Raw genomic sequence first — 22,678 nt, 5'->3', positions numbered from 1 at the left:
TCCATTCTAAAAACGTGTACCTTATATTATTGTTGATTCATTAAAATTACTGAAGTTGTTTTAGAAGGCTAAGGATAAAATAAAGTGATTACCTGATAATCTGTGTGGCAATGAATCAGAATTCCTTTTCAGAAAAGTTTCATTAAAATTCTTTGGATTCGTTGCTCCAAAAAGACGATTCATTTCTTGTTTTAATACTGTTCTAACTGTATCAGGTAAATCTTTACTTTCACACACTGCTGAATAAATTAAAAATAAAATCTTAGCAGTTGAATACTCTGATAAAGTTTACAAAAGTTTATTTTTGTTTGTGTTTGAGACAGGGTCTTGCTCTAACACCCAGGCTGGAGTACAGTGGCACAACCATGGCTCACTGTAGCCTCAACCTTCCAGGCTCATGCAATCCTCCCACTTCAGCCCCCCAGGTAGCTGGGACTTCAGGTGTGCACCACCACACCCAGCCTACAGGAGTTAAATTACCTAATGATGAGGCCAATGAAACACGGCAATTATATACAAAGACAAGATAAAACCTACTGATAATTTAACATTTGCAAAAAGAGCTTACCTATATAAACTGACTGATTGAGACAGACAAGGTTTTACTGCCACCCAAGCTGGAGTACAGTGGCGCAATCATGGCTCACTGCAGCCTCAACCTCCCAGGCTTCAGTGATCCACCCACCTCAGCCTCCTGAGAAGCTGGGACCACAGGTGCAAGCTACCACGTCCAGCTAATTTTTCTATTTTTTGTAGAGACAGGGTTTCGCCATGTTGCCCAGGCTGGTCTCCAAGTCCTGGGCTCAAGAGATCTGTTCGCCTTGGCCTCCCAAAGTGTTGGGATTACAGGCATGAGCCATCATGCCCAGCAATACACATTAAAAAGAATGTATGTCAGCAGAACAATCTAATGTTCTAAAGGCATTCAAATAATTTTATTAACACGAGATTCATTTCCAGAAAGGAACTGTAAGCAAAGGAGATGACAAAACATGTAGTTTCACAGCCTTCTAAACCTCTAGAGCTGCCCCCTCAACCTTAAGGTCTGCAAAGCAGCAACTTGAGAGTACCCACCTGGTAAATAGTATCACAGCCAACTATGTAGTGCTGAAGACAACAAATTTTCCTCACCCTCCCTATCTTCCTCTATACCCAAGTAAGGCACACGTTTCAATTAAAAACAAAACAAAACATGGTTGATGTCATTGACCTTTATTTCAGAAACTATGTAAATTGAGCTATCACTGTATAATAAACTCCCAAGGACCACCAAAGCATTTTCCTATTAATAAATAGGCTGGGCACAGTGGCTCACACCTGTAATCCCAGCACTTTGGGAGGCCAAGGCGGGTGGATCACTTGAGGTCAGGAGTTCGAGACCAACCTGGCCAACATGGCGAAACCCCGTCTCTGCTAAAAATAATTAGCCTGGCATGGTGGTGTGCGCCTGTGGTCCCAGCTACTCAGGAGGCTGAGGCAGGAGAACAGCTTGAACCTGGGAGGCAGAGGTTGCAGTGAGCCAAGATCATGCCACTGCATTCCAGCCTGGGTGACACAGTGAGACTCTGTCTCAAAATAAATACATAAATGAATGAATGCACTGTTGTCATCATATTCCCAGGCCTTGGGATTTAGAGATGATTCCTCTGGATTGAATCCAAGTTACACTTTGTTTCATTATCATTTTGGTATAAAGATAGAGTCTGGAGCTTTGAAGCCAGTTAGACTTGGGTATGGATCCAGGCTTGGATAAGTCATAACCTCTCTGAACCTATTTCTTGATCTATAAAACTGGGGTGATATCTAATCTAAAAGATTTACAGTAAGGAAAAGCTACTGTGTAAAAGTGCTAATTATGTAATAGGTAGTCAATAAATCATAGTTACTATTTTTATCATAGTGTGAAAACATTACGTAGATTTTCCTTATGGCTGGGAACTATGGTGATGACTTTCAAATTTTCACTTTAATCAGGTATTTGTACTGCGACAAATACATATTCCATACCCATAACTTATGTGAAGCAAAAGTTTCACAGAACACTTACTGTGTGCAACATATGCTGATCTTTTCTACACTATTCTATTTTTATTTTGGGTTTTTGAGTGCTGGTAATGACCCACTATCCTGCTAATGGATCATTAATCTAAGTTTAAAAAATATAATGAACTCAGTAGGAAACATTTTCTAAGTGAAATATTCTATACATAATTATTAGCTGAATAATTCACTGACATGCTCTTTGTTGGTTAAATAGCATTTCTTCTATTATTCTATAAAACTGGGTGGTTCAAGTAAATGAGCTATAGTGAAATACTTTAGTTTAACCTCTACTATGGCTGTACTTTCAACTTGGTTTTGGCAATTTATCAATACTTGTTTTTCAGTGGAAAAGCAGGAATAGAGAGGAAACAGGAAAAAAGTTATTAAAATAGGTTACAGCCAACTGCAATGACATTAATTATCTCAAAAAGAATGTATCTTCTGTACAATAAAAATTATTTACATAGGCCTTGCTGGTTTGCCTGAAATGCTTTCAGGATACTTTACATGTAAAAAATATCTGCATAGTTTGTATCATAGTTGATGACAGAGGGGTAGGCAAGGGGTTTTTATGGTTTTCATTATCTTTTTTTAACTTGTTTTAATCAGATTAAACAATCTCCCAGAAAAATTAAAACTGCTAAAAAAAAAAAAACTCTACCAAAATTGAAGCAAATAACTTCACTAATAGCTGATTCCAAAAAGTTTGAGGCCTATTAATTTTCTCCTAAACTTTTCTGGATATCTTCCTGGAAATTACAGTTCCAGAAAACTAGAAATGTTAACTTCCAGGAAAATATCAATTACAAAAAGGATAAAAAAATTCGACTGCAGTAAAACCCAGAATGTCCTATGGAATTCTGTGTAATGAAATTTTATGTGTACCCTTAAGAAAAGGAGCAATGTCAAATGTCACAGATTATCAGATGTCCATTTACTGCTAAAGACTAGTGGGCAGGGGAGAAAAACTCTAAAAAGCCTTTGAATGTGGTAAAACTGACAAAAAACATCAAGGCCTCAGGAAAGTAGCAAATCCCCTACTAACTCAATTACCTTCCACGAAAGAGTAATAAGTCTTGAGAATCAAGGAAAAGTAATAACTGATGAGCGAGAAGGGGAATATAAAACTTTTTCTAAGGGGTTTTTGATTTGGGTCCTTTGACATCTTAAACTGGAATGTTTGGTTCATGCTATTAGCTTATTAACAGAATGAATAAATTAAGCAAGCACCAATGGTTAAAACACACAATGAAAAGGTGGCTGATTCTTAGCAAAAGGGATTGCACAGGGTTCTCAGGCTAGCTGGCATTGTTAATAATTTGGGTAAAAAATGTTCTTATTTTGTGTGAGGTAATGACTGTTCACTACTAGGTTATAGTACAACCGAGTAAGTGATTACAACTCAAAAACGGCAAAATAAATGAGAAAATTAAACAAAGCTTAAAAAAATAAAAAATTCAATAATTTAGTAAGTATTAAACAAGGTTTAATAAACAACAAATTAGATTATGAAAGAAGGTTGGAGGAGACATACGTAAGTATAAAAAACATATCTGCAGATCAAAGAAAAATGAGTTTGTGCAAATGGGAGAGGAAAAAGACCTAAGTTTCACTGTAGATCAAGGCAGCCAAATAGTGCTAATTTTAAAAGCAGTTAGGAGAATATAAACATTTAAGAAAATAATAAGACAAATAGAATATATAAGCGCCTATCTTTTACTTAGCACTGACCAGAAATGTAATTGTTTTAAGTCCTACAACTTTAAAATTTAAAATCATAAAAAACTTTAAAAGGATATTAAATATATCGTCCTCATAATAAGAAAAAGACAGTGCTCCTATATGGTAAATAACTGCATGCAGCATTTAGTAATAACATTGTTAGTATAACAACATATTCTAGAGATTTGGAGGGTGCCAGTAACCATGCTAAAATCCATATTCACTCAGCAAAGCTTCCGCAACTGATGAAATAGTTATGGAGGCACTGTTTTCCTCTATACTCTCCAGAAAGGTGTCTGTGAGGGTTTCTTTGTAAAGAAGCAGTTACAACAGTGTATCTTAACATGACAAATGTATTCCTGAGAAATTACTTCTAAATTACATATTTTTTTAAAGTACCAAATATTTTAGTTAAAGAAACCCTTGGGGTATAACAAAGATGCCACTATTTGGATATCTGTATTTTCACATATGCCTTTATAGTACACCCGTTTTCAATAAAGGCAATGAAGCAGTCTACCGAACTTCTTAAAGGCTTTTTAAGAGACAGATCTTTACCAATGCAAATAATCACAACCTAATTTCATTGCCTAAAGTCAGTCAAAATTAGATCACTTTGTAAAGTGATGACGATTTCAGCTGAACACAAAGAGCAATGGGTATAGCCAGTATAGATACTCAGTAATTCTAACTAATTATTAATCATTCTAAGCCCATGTGTATTTTAATTTTCTGAAACCAACTGCTGAAAGAAAACACTCATGTTAATCAATCTACACACTGATTATAAGCAAATACATTTAAATATGTCACTTTTAATTTGTATTTCAAGAGAAAGTATCTAACTCAAAAGGATTTAGGTTATTTTACTACCTTTCAGGAAAATATGTATAAAGTATATAACAGTGTGTATGTTATTTTTGAAAATACTTCATTTTGAAAATACTTTACATATACTCCATCTTAACTGAGAATAAATTAAAACTATTATTTCTATCCTTAATTTTCTGACCCATGATTGCAAAGTTATTTTTCATACTCCCCTCCCCCAAAAAAACTAAAGAGAAACAAACTACTAAATACAGCAATTCTCTCCTTTACTTTCTATAATATGGTTACATTATTACTTTCATAATTTTTAAAAATTGAGGAAAAACACTTCTACAATTCAGTTTTTGTAACACAAATTAGTTTTTGGACAAGCGTAGTATAATTTAAGTCTAATCTTTCTTGAAAGTCAAAACGATGTTGTTGTTGTTGTTTTGAGACGGAGTCTCACTCTGTTGCCCAGGCTGGAGTGTAGTGGCGTGATCTCGGCTCACTGCAACCTCCGCCTTGCAGGTTCAAGCGATTCTCCTGCCTCATCCTCCTGAATAGCTCGGACTACAGGCGTGTGCCACCATGGCCGGCTAATTTTTGTATTTTTTGGTAGAGACGGGGGTTCGCTATGTTAGCCAAGCTGGTCTCGAACTCCTGACCGCAAGTGATCTGCCCACCTCGGCCTCCTGAAATGCTGGGATTACAGGTGTGAGCCACTCCACCCTGCCAAAATGATGTTCTCAATTGGGACAATTTAGCATTTTTTTGTGATTGGGATGCCTGATTTAATTTCCTCAGTTTTAAATGTATGGAGTTGGCAATGTGATAGCTAATAGTATTTCCAAATTCTATAGATTATTCTGTTAAAGGTTCTATTTCTCCCCCACCAGTCACTTAAAAATCCAAACAACAATACAACCTGACTACAGGAGTACTTTATTATAAATGTACAGTTCTTACAGTAGAAAGAACAATATGAAGATGTGGGCTCTAGTCACTGTTGCGTTACGTTTCTATCTGTTACCTAGAATAAGTCATCTTTTAAGGTCTCAGATTTTTCCCACTATGAAATGAGAGACAATTACTGTAACATTCTACCTTTCAGGGTCTAAAATTCTGTAGTTCTACTTTACATTAAAACTAATATAAAACTGATCTGATTGTCAAAATATTTGAAGACACAGATAATTGTTTTAAAGTAACAAAAAATTTTATGACACGAATTGTGCTAAGAAAACATAATTCATGCAAATTCAGATCTACAATACAGATAAATAAGGAGAAAACAGTCAATTTCAAAGAGATTCTCCAATTTCAAAACAATTTACTAAGAAGTTTTACATAACAAAATATGGTTCAAAATTTCAACTTACATGTAACTTTTTAGAAACAGAAACAAAGATGATTCTCAAATATCTGGACTGAATAATTCTATGTCAAAATCAGGTAATACTTGTATCCTTAAAATAAAAACCTTCATCATAAAGAAAAAAGCCCTGCTTTTCCCTTAGCTAATTTAGTATGTGACAGCTTTAAAATCATTTGGTTTATGATAAACTTGTACAGACCACTTATACCGTCACCATCAACCACTGTATCAAATACTTAAGTAATGGAAAACAAAAACATACCAGTATTAAAGAGACGAATCATACACTCATGAAGCCAGGGATGACTAGAATCAATAGCAAATGCCCTCTTTACTGATTGTAGCATCAAAAGAAACTTTTCTATAAAAAGAGAAAGTAAGATATATTTTGATCATTGGATAAGAGGCCTCCTTTGGAGGGCCAAGACTTCACAAATAGAAAAAGTAAATTTAGAGTCGATCACATCAGAACCACAAACATATGATTGAGGCAAACGATTTTCCTCAAATTTAGCAACATTAGTTAATATTTTTCACATAACATTAAGAAAAAACGTTTTGTGAAATGTAGAAAATTTAGGTGGCGTTTAGCAATATTTAAACTAATGACATATAAGCAAAGAAAATTTGAAGTGCCTTCATTTCCTAACTTCCTTTATTTCAAAATAAAGCAAGCTTTCCCACTAATTAGAAAATTTCATTGTGTATATTGGAAGGTATTCTTTTATTTTGTGACATGTGAAACAGCTTCCCTTCTGTTTGACTGTTCCTCTCCTGTCAATCTGTGACTCCTTTCTCCTCTAAAGGTAGAATAGTTACCAAGGTTATCTTTTCAGTCATTCTCTGATCTTTCCCTATGCTATCCCCACTCCCATTCCCTGTATTTCCCAAGATTCAGTAGTATCTCCACCTGTTAAATGGAAATTTGCACTTGAATACTCAGTCCACTTCCAAGTTTTATCTATAACCAACCTCTTTGATAAGACTTTCCTAATTGGTACCATTTTCCCAATGTCAAAGTTCAAAACCCCAGTCTCTTCTCCTAATGCTCTTTCCCTTGTCCCCAATACTAAAAAAGCCAAAAATACTGCCATGCCTTTGTCATTACCAATTTCGCACAACTGCAGTGGATTCCAAATGCTGGGGTCCTTTAGAGGTTAGGACACAGCCAAGAAGCCAACTGAATGGGGCTTTAGATTGCCCTTCCCTACTTTAAGCAGAGCAGCTTTTGAATTTTATACTTTGGAGTTCCATTTAAGAATTTTTTAAAAGTGGGAGTTGTATTAACTGTTAAAGTTTGAAAATTATTGGACTATTTATTAAACTTATTTTCCACGTTATAATAATTGTGGGAAGTAGAAAATACAGTAAATATTTTAATCACTCAAAATCTATCAAGAGACAATCTGTTATCTTTTGATCTATTTCTTTCCAGCCACTTCTATATTACATACCTATGTAAATATATTAATAAAATTTCAATTTATAGGTAGTTCTGTATCCTATTTTGAAATAATATAGCAACTTTTCCCCAACATCATTTACTTTTGATAAACATGACCTTTTTTTTTTTTTGAGATGGAGTTTGATTCTTGTTTCCCAGGCTGGAGTGCAATGGCGTGATCTAGGCTCACCACAACCTCTGCCTCCCGGGTTCAAGCGATTCTCCTGCCTCAGCCTCCTGAGTAGCTGGGATTACAGGCATGTGCCACCACACCTGGCTAATTTTTTGTATTTTTAGTAGAGACGGGGTTTCTCCATGTTGGTCAGGCTGGTGTCAAACTCCCGACCTCAGGTGATCCACCTGCCTCGGCCTCCCAAAATGCTGGGATTACAGTCATGAGCCGCTGCGCCTGGCCAAACATGACTTTTTAAATGGATACTCATATAGAGAAGTACCATGTTATTCAATTTCCTTTAGTAGATATACTGTTTAGAGCAACAACCTTCTCTTTGATTTTATTAAACAGTTTCTCTTTCCTTTAATATGCATCACCTTTGCGACAAACTCTTTTTTCAATTAACCACTTGGAAAATATTAACTCAGTACTCTAAAATCTTATTATCTACTACATATATATTCTAAGCATTCTAAACCTGGAAACCAAGACCCTTCATTCATCTTTTACCTGCTCCAGGCAATTCAGACAACCTCAACATTATTTACACACTCCTATGTTTTCTTAACAGATACTCTTGCCTTCTATGTATCTTTTCCTTTAGAAATATAATCTATCCTTCAAGATCCAGGCTCAAAATTTTATCTTCTATTTATAACAATAGCTAATAATAGCTAACATTTATTTAATGCTTACTATGTACCAGGTACTAGGTCTAAGCTCTGTGTATTAACTAATTTTATCCACATGATCAATTCTTTGAACCACATACATGGTAATTACATCTGACCTGAATCCTAGTTATGTTATGTACATCTATCATTGATTCTAATATCCTAAAAGAAGTGATTATATCATTATATCTCCCTACACATTCTGTTCATAGCAGGCATTTCTGTGAGAAAGCTGCGTTGGCATTTGCTAAATAATCGTACAGCGGTAAGGCTATCAGAGGTGGGTGACTATACCTAAGAAGTACAGTGATCAGTTTTGTCAGGGCCACTGTACCCTAATTGCCTACCTTTCCTAAAGTAAATCTCAAAGGCAAAAAGATGAGTCTCTATCTTGTTCTTCACCAAGTTCTTCAACGGTGTTAAAAATTTAATAGCTTCTTCCAATGGAGTTTCAACCTAACAAAAATAAAAGATATTATACAAATGAAAGTAAGGTTCTTGGGGAATGTGATTTTATTCTACTAAAAATTCTTATTTTTAAAAAATAAAATCACTTACCAGTCACCCAGAAAAACACTGTCATATTTTAACCTCCTATAACCTAAACAAAGGGGATTTTGAATTCTAGAATTCTTAACTGATTTTTAACCCTAGATACTTTATTATTGCTGGATAGAAACTATCCAAAAAGAAGGAAGTAGATAAAATAGAACCAGAGAAAGAAAGACGAAAGAGAAACAGGTCAGATAGCCAAGGGGAAGAAAGAAGAGATGTGAACTAGGACAGGAGAAGTACAAAGGAGACTACAGAGACCATGACAGAATGAGTGAATGTTCTTTATAATTCAAACAAAGTGAAGTATAATCAAGCTACTCAAAATACTACACTATCCATTCTGTCTTGCTTTGTTCTATAAATTCTACAGGAATTCATATTTATTCAAATGACATATTAATGGTGAGGTGGCATTTTAAAATATTAATATTTATAGAACTGTGTTCCTACCAATTTTTATTAATTACATAAATGTCATAGTAATTATATACTTGCAATCATTACTAGGCAGGTATAATGCAATTGTGCTACTATTCTACTCCTGGACTGAATATTAAGACAAGACTATTCCCTGTCTTATCTCAGGTAGGGCTGGAGACCACCACCATATTTATCAGAAGGGCACTAAACATCTGGATTCTATATTTGCTTTCTCTCATCACAGAGGCAGTAACAATTTACCCTAATGGAAAATGAATTTGCCACATCTGGTCAACGTGCCTCTGTCAGTAGAGTAATTGTGATTTCACCAAAACAGCTTCTGGGCAAGAAAATTGTTTCACTGCATTTAAAAAAGAAAAGAAAAGAAAAGAAAAGCAGTGAAGTGAATTCTATGGGATTCACCACGTCCTAGTGTGTAAAGCAGAAGGCCTTACAGGACAATAAAATAACCCATTAAAAGCCCAGCTCCAGTGCCAGAATGTTTTCTTTTGAAGGATACATGTTCTAAACCAGAACCAGAAATTAATATATGGCTCTGCCACTCTAATAACTGTGGATTCAGGAACCAAGAGATAGAGGAGAAAATAAAGGCCCTCATAGGTACAACTTCCCCACACATTTGTACATATTTTACTTCTTGCTCCCATGACTCCATATTCTACTATATAGGAATTTCTGGTACAAGGGGAGAAATAGTTGTATCAGAGAAAGGCAGAGAACTGGAAACCAAACCTGCCACCTAGCTGTATCATGCCTTTCATGCCTCTAGGGTACAGACTGAAATGAGGGTCAGTGTATTGACCAGGGTAATTTACTATCAGAGAGATATGGCTGCTATTACAAAGGGAAACAAGGACTATAGGGCAGGTAAATCAATACAAGTATTTATATTTAGTTAAATCAAGTACTCGAACTTGGAGAGAGGAAACAGAGAAATTAATTCTGTCTCCGACTTTAATAAACAAGAACATATTCCCCCAAAGGAGATCTGGGTTGGGTTTGATATTCTGATAGGTAGTCTCAGTCTCTGTTTACTTCTCATAGGTAAGACTTTGTCAGGGTAAATCTGAGTGTTTAAATATACGTAGATAACCACAAGAAATCTACACTCTATATTTACTCATACATCGTGCAGAACAAGGTTTTATATATACATGGAATCATGTAATCAGAAATGCAAGTCTAAAATCAGTATTTCAGGAAAAAAAGGTCAAAATATCCCTTGAAAATCCTTTAAGCTGAAGACAGGCAGATATAAAAATATAAATACTTTGTATTACGTGTATGAAAACCATGTTTTCAATACCAAATTGACAATCACCACAGCAAGATGTTCACACCAAGATAAGCACACAAGAACTGAAATGGACTGTGACAGTCATGCCTCCCATCTCATACTCAGTTGGGGTCCAGTGTTCACTGAGGGAAATACTGGATAGAATTAACCATCATTATGCATATTATTCTTTGTCTCCCTTAAAGAAAAAAGTACATCCAGTCATGAAGAGTTGAGTTCACTTAGGTTAAATGCATGTAGGATGAGACTGCACTGCACTTAATGGGCAATTTAAGACACTTCCAAGGGCAATTTTAATCATATGCAATTTTTAAATTTATAAACTGACTTGAAATCTAATCCTCATATTAAGATATGTTGTAAAGGAGTATATGTCTCTAGCATAGCAACTCCCAGCACAGCAACAAAAAGTTTAAAATGATACAACTTTTTAAAGAAAGACTACTGTACTAAGGAATCATAGCCTTTGGAAGGAAAAGTATATATACAACAGGAAAAAAAATGCCAGGCTGGGCGCGGTGGCTCACACCTGTAATCCCAGCACTTTGGGAGGCTAAGGTGGGCATATCACTTCAAGTCAGGAGTTCAAGACCAGCCTGGCCAACATGGTGAAACTCCATCTCTACTAAAAATACAAAACAAAACAAATAGTGGGTGTGGTGGTATGTGCCTGTAATCCCAGCTACTGGGGAAGCTGAGGCAGGAGAATCGCTTGAACCTGGGAGGCGGAGTGTTGCAGTGAGCTGAGATCATGCTACTGCACTCCAGCCTGGGTGACAGAGTGAGATTCCATCTCCAAAAAAAAAAAAAAAAAAAAAAAAAAAGCAAACAAACAAACCACCAACAAAATGCTGAGTGAAGGCAAGGAGGAAGATAGGATGAGTGGTACAAAAGGGAATTCATAAATACCAACTAATGCCTCATGGTAAGTTGGAGAAACAAGTGATACAGCTTCTGCCAAGACCTGAGATTTATACTCAAGTTCACTGAATACTGACCTTACTAATTCCCATTTTCCTTTTCTCCTTTACTGGAATTACTGCTAATTTATTAATGCTTTGATTTTATTTTATATAGTCATGTGCTACATAATGATGTTTTGGTCAACAATGAACTGCATAAGTGGTCCCATAAGATTATAATGCCCTATTTTTAGGGCATTTTAGAAACACAACTACTTACCATGTATCACAATTGCCTATAGTATTCAGTATAGTAACATGCTATACAGGTTTGTAGCCTAGAAGCAATCAGCTATACCATATAGCCTAAGTGTGTAGCAGACTTTACCATCTAGGTTTGTGTACATACACCCTATGATGTTCGCACAACAATAAAATCACCCAAGCCAGGTGTGGTAGCTCACACCTGTAATCCCAGCACTTTGGGAGGCTGAGGTGGGTGGATCCCTTGAGCCCAAGAGTTTGAGACCAGCCTGGGCAACATGGTAGAATCCCATTGCCATAAAAATAAATTAGCCAGGCGTGGTGGTGGGCACCTGTAGTGCCAGCTACTCTGGAGGCTGAGGTTGAGGATCACTTGAGGCCAGGAGGCAGAGGCTGCAGTGAGCCAAGATCATGCCACTGCACTCTAGTCTGGGTGACAGAGCAAGACCCTGTCTCAAAAGAGAACAAAAAAACAAAACAAAGCAACAAAATCACCCAAGCATGCATTTGTCAGAATGTATCCCTGTTAAATGACACATGACTGAATATTATCCTGAACTGGTGACACTAAATTTGCCATTTACCACATAGAAGAAAGCTGAAATACAGAATCACCAAAAAAAGGGGGGGTTGAAGGGCAGGGGAGATACTATATACTGCAGAACCAGACTGGGCAGGCGGCTTTTAAAATAACCTACAAAGCCACTCCTAATTATGATGGCTTGGTATAATTTGATGTTGTTACCACATTTGGAAATCTTGGTAAGTATAGATGCTTTTAGACAGGGGCATCTTGGAGGAAGTTAGCTGAGGAAGAAAAAGGTCTTATGTACCTAACAGGTAAGAATAATATGTACTGAGGAGCAGCCCATGAAAAAGGGTACCTTGCACTAAGCTTCTTCCAAACAAAGCAGTCAGAAGCACCGTTTGTAGCCATTACTTTGTTCTCAGACTCTACAATCGTGGCTACAAATAATTAGACCACAGGTTGTTATCTGGCTTGAAGGCAATTATGACACCCTCGACCCAAGGAAAACGTAACAGTCTTTAAGGAAACCTAGTACAAGAATTCTGCTCTGCAGGTGTACTCTTTATTAAACAGTAACTAAATAATCAAAAGAGATCCTCTCCTTAAGAAATACATGGGCCAGGCGCAGTGGCTCACGCCTGTAATCCCAGCACTTTGGGAGGCTGAGGCAGGAGGATCACGAGGTCAGGAGATGGAGACCATCCTAGCTAACACAGTGAAACCCCGTCTCTACTAAAAATACAAAAAAATTAGCTGGGCATGGTGGCGGGCGCCTGTAGTCCCAGCTACTTGGGAGGCTGAGGCAGGAGAATGGCATGAACCTGGGAGGCGGAGCTTGCAGTGAGCCGAGATCGCGCCACTGCACTCCAGCCTGGGTGACAGAGCAAGACTCCACCTCAAACAAACAAACAAACAAACAAAAAAGAAATACATGAAAACATGAAGAGTTATAATGAAAAATGTCATTAAGGAAAGTCATGGGATAAAGGGAAAAGTAAGTAGACAAAGTGATGATGGCAGCAGGCAGGCAGTGAAGGTGGTAAAAGTAGTAGTAATAAAGAAAGTGGGGGCATAAAGATGGAAGGTCTAAAGTTTAAGTTCTATGCCCTGAATGACTGAAATTCTCTGAGGCCTGAAAGGTCCATTTTCTGTGCTTTCTTGCTTCCCTGTGCAGTCTTCCAATAAATTCCCAACAATAAAAAGGTATTGTGTTTGTTCCTAGCAGGTATACAATTATTTGTAAAAACATGTCAATAAATCCTTGTAGAATCCAACTGGATTTTTCTATATTTCGTGTGTGTGTGTGTGTGTGTGTGTGTGTGTGTGTGTGTGTGTGCTATTTTTCTTTTTTTTTTTTTAAGAGACAGAGTCTTGCTATGTCTCCCAGGCTGGAGTACAATGGCTATTCACAGGCATGATCATAGCTCACAGTGTACTGCAGTCTCGAACTCCTAGATTCAAGTGATCCTCCCACCTCAGCCTCCTACATAGTTGGAACTATAGGCACATGGCTATATTTCTCATAGCAATATCACTATGTCTACGTGATACTACTGTCCACCTGCTCTGGTGGACAGAATTCAAAACATATTCTCCAACTCTATTTGTTTGGCATTATAATTTTCCTTGGTTATAAAGCAATCAGGGAAATGATTTTGAGCCTTTCCTTACTAGTGAGGCTAAAATTAAAGTCTGGGGCGACTGCTTCCTATATTGCTTTAACATAACAAATTATGCAATTATTTTCATACAAAGCAGGGAGATGTCTAGGGTCAAAAGAAAGGACAAAGGAATGTTATTAATCAAAATGGTTCATGTGACAATGAGTATCTTGGTTTCAGCTTAATGGTTAAAACCAGCAGGTCAGATTTTGGCCTAGGGAAAATATTTACAGCCTTAGGCTAGAAAAGAAATAATGTAAACTGACAACAGAGGTAAATGGGAGATACACGTATAGTCCTCAGTTTATAACAAACTCAATTTAGCCTAGACATAAAAACTTGCATGTTACCACTGTAACAGACATTAGACGCTTTACATATGTATTTTCTCCAGTCCTAAATAAGGATTTTCTTAGTTCCATTTTATAGATGAGAAAACCATCAGAGAGGTTAGACAAAGTGTCCAAGGGCACACAGTGAAAATATAAGAGCTAATATCTGGACCCAGATCAGAATGACTCAAAAGCCAAAATTTTTTCCACCATACTATACTACATGACTTTGGAACAGGATCATTATTTCAAGTTTTAAACATGAAACACGATCAGAAACAAAATATTAAAGAAAGAATACTAAAAAATAAAATAATTTTTGGCTCTAAAACCTATAATCACATAAGGTTATATACTGTCAAATAAGACAGTATAAAAATGACAACAGCTGGTCATAAAATGTCACTCAATTGTGCTAAACACTATTATTAAGTACCTTGGCCAGTTTCTCTGGAATAAGTTCTTCTTTTGGACCTCCTATCTCCTCATCATCATCATCCTTCTTCTTTTTCTGATTTCTCTGCTGCTTTTCTTTTTCTGCATTTTTTTTCTCTTCTTCTATCTGGGCTTTCTTTTGAGCTCTTCTTTGTTTATTACGTAGCTTCTTTAGCTCTTTGTCAGACATGTTTGCTGCAGGCAATAAGTTAATTAATAAAATTAACAAGCATGTTAATCAGATTAGTAATTTTAAGTATTATTTGATCCTACCAAACTTCCATTAAAAAATATTGCATGAGGCTGGGCATGGCGTCTCATGCCTATAATCCCAGCACTTTGGGAGGCCGAGGTGGGCAGATGACCTGAGGTCAGGAGTTCGAGACCAGCCTGGTCAACATGGTGAAACCCTGTCTCTACTAAAAATACAAAAATTAGCTGGGCGTGGTGGTATGCACCTGTAATCCCTGCTACTCAGGAGGCTGAGGCAGCATAATTGCTTGAACCCAGGAGGCAGAGGCTGCAGTGAACCAAGATCACACCACTACACTCCAGCCTAGGAAACAAGAGCGAAACTCTGTCTCAAAAAACAAATTTAAAAAAATATTACATGGTATGGATGTAAATGTCCCCATATGTACGTAGCCTTTTCTTTTTTTTTTTTTTTTTGAGACGGAGTCTCACTCTGTCACCCATGCTGGAGTGCAGTGGCGAGATCTCAGCTTACTGCAACCTCTGCTTCCCAGGTTCAAGCAATTCTCCTGCCTCAGCCTCCCAAGTAGCTGGGACTACAGGCATGTGCCACCACGCCCGGCTGATTTTTGTATTTTTAGTAGAGACGGGGTTTCACCATGTTGGTCAGGCTGGTCTCAAACTCCTGACCTCCTGATCCACCTGCCTCGGCCTCCCAAAGTGCTGAGATTACAGGCGTGAGTCACCACACCCAGCAGTACCTAGCCTTTTAATGGTTCAACATCAGATAGCAAACAACGGAACCACTTCAGAAAACTTTCTTGAAACCATATGGGATATGCATGTAATGATCACAGCAAAACATACAAGTTAAACAGCAATATTAAACTATTTGCAATCTATGAATATAACAAGCTGTTGCTTATCTCTATGGCTTCAGAGGACTATGCTCGCTTAGTTATGCCTCCTCTAACCTGGCCAAACAATTATTCATTCTGTCTGTGCTGCCACTATGGCTAATATATTTTGCTTGACACAATAGTTTGTTTATACAGCTGTCTCTCTTTTAAGCTATGAGCTCTTTGGTAAAGGAGATCCTGTCTAATTTGTAACCTTATTTTCAGGGCCTAGCAGCATGCCGAAACAGACAGACAACACTCAAATATTTGTTAACACAATAAATGAATAACTCTATAGTAAATTAAAAATTTAATATTGAAAATTAACAATATCCCTAGAAGTATAAACTATTGACTGTCTCAAAAGACTGGAAATCACTGACAAATATGCTATAATATAGTGAAATATTTATATTGTTTTGATTTCAAGGAACAAATGTGAAAGCTAAAGGCTCATCCGGTATTTATTTGGATAACATCTGTTAATATAGAGAAATGAAAAAAGTCATTCCAAAATACACTACCACTGTGGTGATTTCAAAATATGCCCACAAGTTCTTCCTTTAAAAAGGCAGGACCCCCCTCCCCACCCCCGCCACCTCAAACGTGGGCTATATTTAGTGACTCATGTGTAAGGAGTAACATGTACTATACACCAAGGTATGTAACGTTAATATTAGGACATAAATGGACTGTAGGTTCCTCCTTGCTTTCTCTTGGATCATTCAGAGGAAACCAGCTCCTGTCTTATGAGAAAACTCAATCTTATGGAAAGACCAATGTATGGCCAAGAACTGATGCCTCTGGCCATGAGAGTAAGCCATCATGGAAGGAGATCCTCCAAGCCAAGCTGATCCTTCAGATGCTCCAGCTGGCAACTTTTTAAATTTTAAAATATAAATAGAGACAGGGTCTCACTATGTTGACGAGGCTGGTCTCGAACTCCTAGACTCAAGCAACCACCCGCCTCAGCTTCCCAAAGCATTAGGACTACAGGCATGAACCACCGTGCCCAGCCAACATCTTAACTTCAGCTGCCTGAGAGACCCAGAGTCTTCAGAAACATACAGCTAAGTGACTTCTGAATTCTTGACACATAGTAACAGTCAGATAATAAACGGTTGCTATTGAAAGCTATGTTTTTGAGTAATTTGTTTTGCAGCAATAGATAAACAACATAGATTTTGGTACTTGGACATGAGATACTGCTGTAACAAAAACCTAAAATGTGGGAGTAACTTTGGAGCCAGGGAGTTGCAAAAGGTGGACAGACTTTGAGTAGGGCTTTAGTGGAAGTTTGAAGAGCCTTGGACTATTCATAGAAGTCTAGACTTTGAGGAGGCTGCAGGTGAGCCCTTAAAATGAAGTGAAGGATATGTTATAGCCACAGAGTAGCAGAAAGTTTAGCAACAGTGTTATAAAATGTGTCAAATGAACTCAGTGAGCTAACTAACTAACTGAAGGGATTTTCAGGCAAAGTGCCCAGGAAAAATGTAAGAGGACAAAGAAACTAAAGAAAAGAGACAGGGGCTTGATGGTTTTGAAAACTCTCAGTCTCTCCAGAAATGGCTTGCTGGGCAAAGATCAAAAAATATGTCAAGAGGGAAGGCAAAGGGGCTTGGCATTACAATCTTTTGTTACTCAGAATATGGTGGTGCCTCACTATTTAGTCTGAAGAAAGGCTCTCTAAAAAATTGAAGAGTATGACTCACAGATTCTCTCAAACAATAAAACTTCTAAGAACTTAAGGGTGTTCTCCCCTCCATAGAAGCTCAAGTATACGTGGATTCCAATAAGACTCACAAAAGATTCATGATGTTTATTCTATGGGCAGAAATAGTAAATCTGGAAGGAAAAGAACGACAGCACAAAATGAAAAGAGGTCTTTAGACTCTCAACATTTTACTGGTCAGAATACTGAAAAACTACTCAGTTGCAAACAACTGTTAACTTCCAAAAGAAAAAAAGGGTAATTCAGAAAGTGGAACCAGGAACTCAGAGGGCAGGGCCAAAAGCCACAGAAAATTATTCCAGTCTTGGGTCCTCATCAAAGAACTATTAAGCCATGCCCCACTGGACTTGAGGATGGACGTGGTAACTCCTGTGTGTCTCCTAATAATGTCTACAGTGGTCATCCTATGCCTGTCTCATTTTATATTGGGTGTGTAGTTGATAAATAACTTGTAATTTTAGTTAACAGGATTTCATATTAAAAGAACTATAATTGAAAAGACACACTTAAGGTTAAAAATAAAAATAAAAAACTATACTCAAGGAGCTGCTTCAGCACCTGTACCTGATTTACATGACAAGATTCTGAACTTTAAGCTAATGTTACAATGGGATAGACTTCTGAAGGCCTTGAAATGGCTAACTATATTTTGCATATAAGAATAATGTAAGCTGGGCGTGGTGGCTCATGCCTGTAATCCCAGCACTTTGGGAGGCCAAGGCAAGAGGATCACTTCAGCTCAGGACTTTGAGAACAGCCTGGGCAACATAGCAAGCCCCCACCTCTACAAAGAATTTTTAAATTAGTTGGGCATGGTGGCATGTGCCTGTAGTCCTACCTACGTGGCAGGCTGAGGCTGGGGGACTGGCTGAGCCCAGGAGTTTGAGGCTGCAATGAGCTATGACTGAGTCTCTGCACTCCAGCCTGGAAGACAGAGTGAGACCCTGTCTCAAAAAAAAAAAAAAAAAAAAAAACCCAAAAATGATAATGTAAATAATTTGTAACCAAAATGCAGATCACGGCAGTTAAAATTATGTCTACAAATTCTTCAATTGTCCTCCCCTCAAATATAGGTTGTGCTTGGTGACTCTTTTCTGACCAATTAGAATGTGAAGGAAGTAATGGTGTGATGTCAGGAGAATAGAACGTTAAAAAGGTGTTGCAGCTTCTTCCTTTCTCTGTCATCATTAGCTACCATGTCTTCAGAAACTTTAGAAACTCTACGGAGAGACTAAGAACTAAGGTCTCACGCCAACAGCCAGGTTGAGTAAGCCATCTAGGAAATGGATCCCTTCAGTCCTAGCCAAGCCTTCCAATGATGGCAGGCCCATCCAAAATCTCAACTACAACTTCCTAAGAGACCCTGAGTCAGAGTCACTTAGACACTTCTGAATTCCTGACCCAAAAAAAGGGTTATTTTAAGCTGCTAAATTTAGGGATTAATTTATGATGCAGCAATAGATAACATAAAGCCAATGAAAACAAATGCATTATTTGTTTATCTTTCTCCTAGTGAAGAATCTCTTAATACTAAAAACAAAACGCAAAAAAAAAAAATTCTAATAGAGACCAAAAAATTACATTCTGGAAACACAAAACTATAAATGGATGGCAACATAAGCACTGACCTTTTTAACAACTGGTAAAATAAATGCTACCACTTGTAGCCTTGCTACATGATAGATATAATGCATACCTTATATTTTTTCTCTCTTTCTTTTTTCCTTTGAAACAGGGTCTCACTCTGCCGTCCAGGCTGGAGTGTAGTGGCAAACATGGTTCACTGCAGCTCTGACTTCCAGGGCTCAAATGATCCTCCCACTCCTGCCTCCTGAGTAGCTAGAACTACAGGTGCTCACCACCATGCCTGTTGTTTGTTTGGTTGGTTGGGTTTTTTTTTTGTATTTGTAGAGACAGAGTTTCACCATGTTGCCCAGGCTGGTCTCGGACTCCTGGACTCAAACGATCCACCTGCCTTGGCCTCCAAAAGTGCTGGGATTACAGGTGTGTGCCACTGCACCCAGCCCATACCCCATACATTGTATTTCATTTGATGTCCTCAACAACCTCATGAATTAGAGTATAATATTATTTTATATACGAGAAAACTGAGGTTTCAGAGGAAAATAACTCAGAGTCATGGTAAAAGGCAGAGCAAGGATGTAAATCTACTTCACTTGGACTCCAAAGTCTAGGCTTCTTCTATGCCATACTAAACTCCAGATGATTAAAAAAACAAATGTAGGCCGCATGTGGTGGCTCACACCTGTAATCCCAGCACTTTGGGAGGCCGAGGTGGGTGGATCACCTGAGGTCAGGAGTTCGAGACCAGCCCGACCAACATGGAGAAACCCTGTCTCTACTAAAAATACAAAAATTAGCCAGAAGTGGTGGCAGGCGCCTGTAATCCCAGCTACTTGGGAGGCTGAGGCAGGACAATTGCTTGAAACCAGGAGGTAGAGGTTGCGGTGAGCCAAGATTGTACCATTGCACTCCAGCCTGGGTGAAAAGAGCGAAACTCCATCTCAAAAATAAACAAATAAATATTAAAATTTATCATGAAGCATTATTAGAACTACCTCTACAGAAAAAAAGGCAGCAAATACACTTTTGTTCCTACTAATCACCACTGTTTTATAACAACTCTAACCATACCAGAAGACATAAGGGGAAAAGGTATAAATATTGAAAGAAATAAAACTACTGCCATTTACAGATTAACATACTGGCCTACATAGAAAATTTTCAAAAATCAACTGAAAAATGATTCAACCTAGTATCAGAAACTTTCTGGAAGACAAGCTAATTCTACCGTGTATGCATAAGCAAAAATCTGCATGTAAAAACACGAAAATTCTAAAGACACAGTGTTAGATTGAGAAAAATGGATCATAACAACAGAAACCTATCTGTGTACTGATGTCAATACCATGTAGTTTTAATCATATCTTTAATATATGTTAGACCAAGAAACCATGCCTATGACCTACTACATTATTTTTTTCAGAATTTATCATGATAAAGGTAGCATTTGAAATCAGCGAGGAATACAAAAACCTACTCAATAAATATTACGGAGGAAATAGCAGTCTATTTTGGGGAGGAAGGGAGGTGGAAAGCCACCCTCCACCTTACAACGTATATAAAAATTAACTCCAAATGTTTAAAGAGCCAAATCTAAAAAATTGCAAAGCAGAAGTATTAGAAGAAAAACACAGAAGATATTCATAAATATATTTTAAATTTTTAAGTAGAAAAAGCCTTTCTAAGCAAGACCTAGAAGCCACAAAAAAAGACTAAATATTAAAAATTAAAACTTGTATATAATGAAAGATACTCATCTTAAAGGATAAAACCTAAGTGAAAAAAAGAAAACATATAATCCACTCCATTAAAAATCTAGAAATTGGTCAAACATAGTGGCTTATGCCTGTAATCCCAACAATTTGGGAGGCCAAGGCAAGAGAATCACTTGAGCCAAGGGGTTCAAGACAAGCCTGGGCAACACGGCAAGACCATGTCTCTACAAAAATAAATTAGCTGGGTGCAGTGGCATGCACCTGTAGTCCCAACTACTCAGGAGGCTGAGTTGAGAGGACTGCCTGAGCCCAGGAGCTCAAGGCTGCAGTGAGCTATGATCCCACTAGTGGACTCCAGACTGGGCAAAAGTATGAGATCCTGTCTCAAACAAAACAAAACAAACAAACAAACAAAATATATTAATTGTAAACTAGATATTTTGCCCAACATACAAAAATGTAAAAGAACAATAACCTTCAGAGCTGGCAATAATGTAAAATAAAAGAAAATCTCAATACCCATGTTGGTGGTAATAAAAACTGATGAACCTTTTATCCCAAATTCTCATATCCTTCAACCCACCGATTTCCACTTCTAATAATCCATGCTAAATAAATATGCACATAATTATGTACAAGGACATTTACTATAGTACTATAATGGTGAAAAAATTCACATAGATTCCTACAGTCACTAAAATGTTAACAGTGAAAATAATAATTATGATATGCAGACATGGAGCAATACTATTAAATGGGGTAAAAAGTCTAAGTTGCAGAACACTGAGTATGATATAAACCCAATTATGGACTAAAGAAAAACAAATCAAACAAGAAACCCTGCAAAGAACCATCCTGAAATGCATGTGTATATGTACACATAGAACTCTGGAAACTAGTTGTGCATAAAGGGAATTGATCCTTTCACAGGGATAATTGCTGGAATGAAGAATGGGTGGGAGAAAAGTGAAAGGGGATCTTCATATTTGCTAAGTATACTTCTGTATTAATAGTCTCAGCTTTGAAAAGTTAATTGTGTATTATTTGTATAATTTGAAGAAGAGAAGGAGGGAGGCAGAAGAATAAAAAGAAAGAAAAACAAAAGAAGCCAGAGGGTCATAGCTCTCAACTTTAACAGTAAATTGTCCAGCAGATTCTTCTTACTGGTGTTTTCTTCTAAGTTGAAGCAACACCAACAGGTAGAAAGAGATTCAAGTGGTATCTGTACAAAGGCTTCAGTATGTGACCTTAGAAATTTCTAAACTGTCCTTAGGCAACAGGAAGTAAAACTTAACGACAAATTAGCAAAATAATTCAAAAGCTGTTTAGCAAGAAGAAGGATATAGAAAGTAGCCAATCATATCCTCAAAAAAGAAATAGGCTTAAAAGAAAAAAAAATCAAACACACTTTTTATGCCCCAATTCCTACAACATTTTTGCCATGAGTAAGTCACAAAATTTGTATTTTTCTACGTATGAGATCACTCATTCTCAGGTTCTTCCCCAAATAACTGTCTAAGAAAGACTTCTCCCTAGTCATTCCGATACCCTACTATAAAAACAGTACATTAAAAATGAGTCAAATGATAAGTCACTGTGCAATTTTCCTAGCTTTATCCCAAGCTGGTTTTTAATGTTCAAGCAATATTCATTTTTAGTAGGTTAATTATAAATTACTATTAAAAAGAGGAATAGGCTGGGAATAGTGGCTCATGCCTGTAATCCCAGCACTTTAGGAGGCCAATCCCAGCACTCTGGGAGGCCGAGGTGGGCAGATCACTTGAGGTCAGGGGTTTGAGACCAGCCTGGACAACATGGTGAAACCCCATCTCCACTAAAAACACAAAATTAGCCAGGCGTGGTGTTGGGCACCTGTAATCCCAGCTACTCAGAA

The 22,678-nt window shown here is 37.4% G+C and overlaps 1 protein-coding gene across 6 annotated transcripts in view; it reads right to left on the bottom strand.

Moving 5' to 3' along the window:
* Window positions 1-22,678, bottom strand: part of NAA15 (N-alpha-acetyltransferase 15, NatA auxiliary subunit) — an 88,553-nt gene that overhangs the window by 5,544 nt on the left and 60,331 nt on the right. For 3 of the 6 annotated variants that reach the window (XM_001138279.6, XM_016952232.3, XM_063809040.1), the window contains 4 exons: window positions 14,664-14,857; window positions 8,594-8,702; window positions 6,216-6,314; window positions 93-239 (listed from right to left, as the gene is read on the bottom strand). In XM_001138279.6, coding sequence (XP_001138279.1) covers window positions 93-239; window positions 6,216-6,314; window positions 8,594-8,702; window positions 14,664-14,857 — 549 coding nt within the window. The remainder of the gene's footprint in view (window positions 1-92; window positions 240-6,215; window positions 6,315-8,593; window positions 8,703-14,663; window positions 14,858-22,678) is intronic. The other 3 variants (XM_009448306.5, XM_063809041.1, XM_016952231.4) reach the window with 2 other exon arrangements.

The sequence above is a fragment of the Pan troglodytes genome, chromosome 3 (assembly GCF_028858775.2).
Source record: "Pan troglodytes isolate AG18354 chromosome 3, NHGRI_mPanTro3-v2.0_pri, whole genome shotgun sequence".
In the NCBI taxonomy this organism is placed as follows: Eukaryota; Metazoa; Chordata; class Mammalia; order Primates; family Hominidae; genus Pan; species Pan troglodytes.
Note: the sequence above shows the minus strand (reverse complement) of the source record. Positions and strands in the feature narration are given on the sequence as shown.